This window comes from Priapulus caudatus, unplaced genomic scaffold (genome assembly GCF_000485595.1).
Source record: "Priapulus caudatus unplaced genomic scaffold, Priapulus_caudatus-5.0.1 Scaffold1503, whole genome shotgun sequence".
NCBI lineage: Eukaryota > Metazoa > Priapulida > Priapulimorpha > Priapulimorphida > Priapulidae > Priapulus > Priapulus caudatus.
Genome location: NW_014578564.1, coordinates 47,471 through 55,239, shown reverse-complemented (window position 1 = coordinate 55,239; position 7,769 = coordinate 47,471). Strand labels below are relative to the sequence as shown.

Genomic DNA, 7,769 nt, shown 5'->3' with positions numbered 1-7,769 from the left:
GAAGTAACTATATTAGAAGGAATATATCACATGTATCCGTGCCTGTGTGTGTGTGTGTGTGTGTGTGTGTGTGTGTGTGTGTGTGTGTGTGCCGTTTGCGCCGTACGTGCGTTTATCTGTGCGTGTGTACTGTGCATACGTGTACACATCTCCGTCTGCATTCTTCTCTCTCCTTTCTCTCCTTTCTCTCCTCTTTCCTTCTACATAGTTCTGTGTGATACATGTTACATCAAAGCTTTACATATTGTTACAGGACTGTGACATGAATCCACGTGAATGACAATATGAAACGACAATTGTGTAAGTAGGTATAATCGGCGAGCTATAGCGGCTGTTTAAACTGCTGTCGCCACTCGTGTAAAACAACTATTTTTACTTTATATATGATGACTCTAAAAAGCTAAAACTACTTGTCACAGATTGTCCTTGAGAAAAACACATGTCCTTGAAATGACATTGAAAAAATAATTCACACTTTTGTGGGAACCGTGCAGTATGTATACATGACAATTATATTATCCACTGCTGCCCTACCATGTAACATAACTCGATATGCTATTATAGTATAATAGTATATTATAATTAGTTAAATGTGCTGCTAACCTCGCATCAGACTTGGTTTGACCATAGATATATACAGGAGTGTCATAACACATAGCATATTATGACACTTCTGATATATGCAAACACGCTTGTATACATGTGCATACATGATACATATGTCTCCTGATATGTATGATATATACGTGTTTGTATATAAATATGGCTGGACCAATGTAAGGAAAGAAGTGATACAATATTCAAAAGCAGAAGGAGCAGTTTTCTGGAAGCATCTGAATATATTTTTGTATATAATTAACACCACAACATAACACCGTATAGTTCGGTCTCACAGACTAGAATAGCAAGCGCCGCCGTACGGCCAGCCACTACACGCGGCACCTAACCAATCACAGATGCCCAAATCTGCGCGTCACAGAGTCGACGCGAAGATTTCACAACGTAAACTTGACAAATTACGACAATGCAGAGTGGGCAACCGGCTAAGTGTGAAGTGCAGCAATCACCAATCTCCCTGCTCTCACATGCAACAGTAGGGGTCAACATGCAACAGTAGGGGTCAACATGCAACAGTAGGGGTCAACATGCAATAGTAGGGGTCAACATGCAACAGTAGGGGTCAACATGCAACTGTAGGGATCAACATGCAACAGTAGGGGTCAACATGTAACAGTAGGGGTCAGCAGCCTAACCTCCTGAAAACTTACGCGAGGTGATTCTGCAATACAGAATTGAGATAGCAGGGAAGACGAGGGTCGTTGTGTGGTGGGGGGATCGTAAGGGCAGGATGGCGCAAGGCGAGGACCAGCCCAAATCACCTTGCAGAAATCGAAACGAAATGACCCCCACCTCGTCGTCATTCGACGTGAAATCACGCTGGGCAGTTTACGCTGCGCACGCAATCTCTAGACGATTCCTGTGTGCGCGACGGGTCTAGCGCCTATAAGCTCTCATTACTCTGCATCGCGGAGTCGTACCTAGCCAAAATAATGGCTTCCCCACGTTACGCACATCCTCCTGCAAATTCCCCTGCACTACTATCTCACCCACGGGGAGCAGGGTAAAAAATACACGGGAGCGATGAGCGATTGAAATGTTGAAAATTTGATGAAATTTTTGACGACAGCTATTTTTTCCACACACTTTTGAAAAAGAGCTCCCGTGAAAAAAAGTTATTTTTCCCCTGACGGGAAGACATCACGCGACCACCTGAACCGGCAGGTGTGAACGGCAGCTCCCCATCAACAACAGCGCAGTCACCACGGCAACACGTGGATGTGTAGAGAAGGCGCCACCTACCGGCATTAGCGGTACTTGCCTCGCGCTGCGAGCTGCCGTGTGACGGTCATTTCGAAACTTTCCGCAAAAAAAATCTTTTTTAAAAGAAACAACATTGTTAAAATGTGATTTACATCAATATATACACGTAAAGTATAAAGTAGGAAATATAATATAATACATATATATATATATATATATATATATATATCGCTTTGACCATTTGAAGCTTTAAATGGGAAGTGAAGCTTTCACGGTAGTTAATAAATAACATATTGTCCCGCACACTTTATGTGCAGTTTTATACACATAGACACATTCCGAGATTTACAAAGTTCATAAACAACAAAAATAAATTAGCATTATGAGTATTTACACAGGTTTTAACATTCTCTCCCTCCCCCCCCTCTCTATCTCCCACTCTTTCTCCCTACCCCCATTTATTACTCTTGTATTTCTCTTGGTTTTCTATTACAATATTACCACTTGTCATCTCTCTCACTTTCTCTCTGTCGCACTACCACAAGGTAGGTAGGTAGGGGGTACGTAAGGTACACAAAACTGCATTATGACGATGGCATTGCGGCCAATTGCTGCTACCGTTAAAGCACGACCACATACACGTTACCCTAGTCACCACTAATACTAGCACAGTATGCTATTGCTGAGCAGCAATCAGGCCTAACGTACCCCAGCAATATGAGGAACGAAAACCAAAAGGGTTGCTATATAATCGACAACGACCTGCGTTACTACGATACAGAAGGGTACTGGCCTGGGGAAGGAATAAATGCAAACTTTGGCGTATGTAAATAACACCTTACTAAAGCCCGGCGCACACGTGAGTAATTTTACTCAAGTAAAATGATGCATGCGTCAAAATACTCACGTGTGCGGCAGATTTTCGTTGAGTATTTTGACGCATGCGTCATTTTACTTGAGTAAAATTACTCACGTGTGCGCTGGGCTTAAGGAGAACATACGAGTTCCTCTAATACGTAATAGTATAAGGTTACAACGACGATAATACAGGAATCGTAATAAAATCTACGACAGTTTCGTGATTCTCTACTCAGTATATAATATCTATCTATACTCCCTGTAACAGACCACGGTAAAATTTAAGAGAACCGAACAACGTGGCAAGTGAATGCATTTACTTAACGTGTGCCCTCCAAATGACATTGTGCATCCGACGCACGAGATCGCAACACAGTCTCGACGTCCATTTCTTGGAAAGAGTAGACCCGTTAGCTGTTTGACTGCCTCCACGGTGAAACTCAACAGCACTCAGGATCCAACGCCGACTCTTGCTATCTTGCTATCTTGCTATCTTGTTGTTTGCACCCCACTCACCTCCAAAGTGCGATAGTGTCACAGATGGCCGGTGGCCACATCTGGCGTGAATGCCAATTTTGCAGTCATTCCCTGCGCCTGTAGATATATAATATATACAAGAATTGTGTCATTATAGCAGGAGTAAGATAATATAGGTAATATAAGATAATATAAGATAATATATCCTATATTATCTTACTCCTGATTATAGTACCACCTCTACTCTCTTCTATCTCTCTCTCTCTATATATATACTCTGCACTGTTGTAGCTATGCTGGTCGGTAATAGCCGGCTCTGGTGTTGGCCGACTTGCACGCAGCTTTAAATAACATCCTTACGACCGGCACAAAAACGATTGAGTTTGTGTAAAATTACCTTCAAAATAGTGAGCAATCTACAAATAATCACAACTGATACACTTAGAATGAATTAAAAAAACAACTCTGCATTTAATCTCAACAATAATTATGCGTAAAATCATCATCTGATCACATCGTACAGCGCACAGTACATGCAGTATAGCTGGCTAAGTACCATGTTGCTATTATAATAATTTATGCATATACGATGCAATCACTGATATTAGCCGGCACTAAAATTGTCCAGGCTACAACCCTGATACTCTGTCTCTCTTTCTTCTCTTGCTACATCACTTTCACTTTCTATTCCTCCCACCTGACTTTCCTTTGCAAATTTGCATTTCAACTACCTTGTTTTACAACTTGCCCTGTGTATACATTTACCATAGAGATTTCCCTCTTCCCATCCAACGCCTCCACCTTAACCAACCCAATATAGGTATCAACCACAGGGTTTTCCTTCTTCTCATTCAGCACCTCCACCTTACTCTATATAGGTAGTGATATTGGTGGTTCCCCTCTTCCCATCCACCTCCACGTGGAATCCTTCCTATGCTCCACCTTACCCTGTATATGTACTGAGCGGGGTTTCTCCTCTTCCTATTCTCCACCTTACCCCGTATATGTACTGACCGTGGGGTTTCTCCTCTTCCTATTCTCCACCTTACCCTGTATATGTACTGACCGTGGGGTTTCTCCTCTTCACATCCACCTCCTCTACCTTACCCCGTATATGTACTGACCGTGGGGTTTCTCCCCTTTCTCATCCACCTCCTCTACCTTACCCTGTATATGTACTGACCGTGGGGTTTCTCCTCTTCTCATCCACCTCCTCTACCTTACCCTGTATATGTAATGACCGTGGGGTTTCTCCCCTTTCTCATCCACCTCCTCTACCTTACCCTGTATATGCCTTCGCCATGGTGACGTCCCTCTTCTAGCAGCTCAGACTCCCAATCTTCACACTCGTCCGCCGGATCGAAGTTGTACAGGGGCATCAGATGGTGTCGGAGTTTGTCTATTCTGCAAGTCAAGTCAGCCGTGATCAATCATGCGCCGTGATGCGGTCGTGCGAATTAGTCCGAGTGTAGCGCTATACTCGTAAGACTAGGGACAGTGATTTTCCGCGATTGCGGAAAACGGACGGAAAACACGGAAACGGCCATTGGAAACGGAAAAGATGTTTTCAAACGGAAAAATGCGGAAAACGTAATTTGAACATATTACAACATGGAAATTTCATGGTGTTTCGGTGCCCTGTGTTGTACCAAATACCTTTTTTTACCATGCAAATATATGTAAACGGAATTTTGCATTTTTAGTGTGTACAATCTCTATGGCAAAACGAAATTTCCATTTTTTCTTTACTTTGAAACGGAATTCATGATTTTCCCAAACGGAAAAGGCAATTTTTTGAAACGAAAAATCACTGTGACTGTCCCTATACAGGCTTCTCCAAGAGCACTTATAGCCTGGTGGCCCCCCAGGCTATCGTCGAGCCCCGCCATTCTAAAATGCACCCGCCACTCTAAATATCATAGCCGCCATGCTGGTGTATACACAAGAAGTTCAAACAATTACCCTAATACACGTTGTTTATATCGGAATAAACTTTGAAGTGATATGCATATTAGCCAGTCCTGCTCCAAAAGTAGCCAGCCCTGCTGAAAAGTTACCAGTCAGGGACTATGGGACCAGCTGCTATTTTCAACACTGGTATATGTCCGGTTTTATGATTTATGAGAGGTGAACTCGATTTGGAACCAGCAAACTAGCAAGTTCACCCCTACATTTTGGTATTTTTATTCCATTATTATTTTGAATTTTCCGATGGCTTTGCCCATGCAAAACAAACATTTTCACCCCACATGCAGTGCTTCAAATTTACACACAGTGTCCCAGATTGCATCTCAAAGCTTCTACAACTCAAACATTTTCCGGGGGGCATACCCCCGGACCCCCCTAGCACGCAAACCGCCTTCGGCAATTTGCAACTAGGACCGTAAAGGCAGCATCCCCATGCTATAATGAAAAAGCTTGGAGAACCCTGCTATAAGACATCCTCGCGGAAATCCCAGCTGGGAGACTAATGCCGTTAGGTGAGGATCAATGCCAACATTAACCGAAGATAACAGCGTTTCCACAACGGCATTCGCTATTGTCGCGCGCTTCGCATTACAACGACGCTTGCATTCGGTGCAGACCGCGCAGAGGCGTGGCGAATCGTGGACGAACTTGTCGCCATATATAATGCATACGCATCCTTATCACTTTTTATTTTTCAACGATTTTCCCCCAGGACGGAAATCCGCGCAAAGACGGAATTCTCTGACGAGCATGACTGCGTTGCGGGTGCACTTACCGATTTTTCTTCACCATGAACACGACCTGAAACAGAAATGCACGAAACACTTAATGTACGCACCGATCGCGAGACATGACGACCACACCTCGCCGCCTGCTCGTTCCCCCGCCCTTAGGCCAAAAGAAAATATAGGTGTGGTTACGGTTTCCCGACCGACCCTATTTATTTCCAACGACCCTAAACATTTAACTGTCAATTTTCTTTAAAGTAAAAAATAAAATTTCAAAATAACAATATGAATTGGACAGTTCCTGCTTCAAAAGGCACAACGCACATCCTTCGGACATGGTTCGTAAATAAAATATTTCAAGAAAATAAAATGTTTTCCCTACCTACCTACCCTATTTTTTTCGGCATGTAACGGTAACCACACATATATTTTGTTTTGGCCTTACCCGGAAGCACGTTAAAGCGAACCTAGCTAGTTATAGTTATAGTTATATTATGTTACGAGCAGAGCACAGACTCGTTGTAGAAACATCTACAGCTTGTTACCACAATCAGATGGGGGGAGTGTGTGTGTGTGTGGGGGGGGGGGCTCCTGCTCACACTAGAACACTGGGATGAACGTCACACTGCCACAGCTGTCCACTTAACTATGGATTCCTAATTGCATGCATAAAATCAATAGCTGGGCCTTGCGCACTCTGCTATTTATAGCACTGGGGCGCCCTTTCTTAGATAGGAAGATGGACTGCTGGTCGCAATACTGCTGTACACTGCCATTATACACTGCTAACAAGAGCCAAGGCTATATCAAGGGAAAGTTTTGGCTGGGGCTGACACCCTGGTGATAGTATCATTCTATCGGGAATGAAGTTGTCAGAAAACTCTGGTGTCAGCCTGCTAGAATTTAGAATTAATCTAACTAATCAGGAATTGCCTATGCTGAGGACACGTGCTTAGAATCTCTACCCTGTCCCCTAATGCAACTGACCTAGGCTTTGCGAACTGGTTTACGTTTTAACAGATTTTTCTTCTTCCCTGATTATTCAGCTCTGGCTCATCTCCGATTCTTCTCGGAGACACAAATCTTGCAAGCTGACTGTATCTGATTGTCTAATGTCTATTGTCTATTGTCTAATGTCTATTGTCTGACTCTAATGTTGCAGTGATCTCACATAGAACGATTTGTGTACAGTATGCAACGCGTTAATGTTACGGCTTGGTAAAACTACTTGGGAATTGCACCGCATTGCTTACATATTGTATTTGAAGTACTCCTGTCTCTAGATTAACAAGAGTGTATGCTGAAACTATATATTATGCATTTACAAAATGTTGGTGCAACATTTATTTCAGAGAAACTAATGATCAGAAGCTGAATTACTTATGCAAACTTATGCGGGATACTTCTACCATCTAGCAGCATTTTTCTAAAATTTTGAAATGTCATTGCTGCCACAACCAGTGGCTTGGTAACATTCTCATGTTCACATTATATTTATGTATACACATGTGTACGTGTGTGTATGTGTATGTGTATGTGTATGTCTGTGTCTCTGCGTGTCTGTGTGTGTGTGCGCGCGCGCATGTGCGTAAGTGTGCATGAGTGTGTGTGCGTGTGCACGCGCGTGTGTGCATGCATGGGTGTGTGTGTGTGTGTGTGTGTGTGTGTGTGTGTACGTACGTGTGTTCATATTGACACGCGGAAGAGCAAAATCACAACTCACCAAAGCGACAAGGAGAACTATCGCGAATAGAACGCCGACGACGCTGCAGATGTAGGTGAGGGCCATCCCGTGCCCCGTGTCCTCCTCGGGCCCCGCCGACGCCCCCGCCACCGTCGTCGTCTTCCCCGCCGCAGCCGGCAGTCCGGTGACGTTGTGCGAGCAGCCATCGCACGTCACGTTCCTCGCGTGATCCG

At 43.7% G+C, this 7,769-nt stretch overlaps 1 protein-coding gene across 1 annotated transcript; it reads right to left on the bottom strand.

Moving 5' to 3' along the window:
• Positions 1-2,256: 2,256 nt before the first annotated feature.
• Positions 2,257-7,667, bottom strand: LOC106816840 (uncharacterized protein C3orf18-like). Its single transcript, XM_014821475.1, has 4 exons — positions 7,576-7,667; positions 5,900-5,925; positions 4,440-4,560; positions 2,257-3,273 (listed from the first exon to the last, which is right to left on the bottom strand). Exons 1-4 carry the CDS (start codon positions 7,639-7,641, stop codon positions 3,214-3,216), a joined length of 273 nt encoding a protein of 90 aa, XP_014676961.1. The 5' UTR covers positions 7,642-7,667; the 3' UTR covers positions 2,257-3,213.
• Positions 7,668-7,769: the final 102 nt, after the last annotated feature.

Bases quoted from the DNA above. Each gene is read 5' to 3' on its own strand.
- LOC106816840 (XM_014821475.1), bottom strand. From the start codon at position 7,641: ATGGCCCTCACCTACATCTGCAGCGTCGTCGGCGTTCTATTCGCGATA. The intron at 5,926-7,575 runs GTGAGTTGTGAT...TTTCTGTTTCAG, and splicing joins TAGTTCTCCTTGTCGCTTTG to GTCGTGTTCATGGTGAAGAA. The intron at 3,274-4,439 runs GTAAGGTAGAGG...ATATATCTACAG, and splicing joins ATGGCGAAGGCATATACAGG to GCGCAGGGAATGACTGCAAA.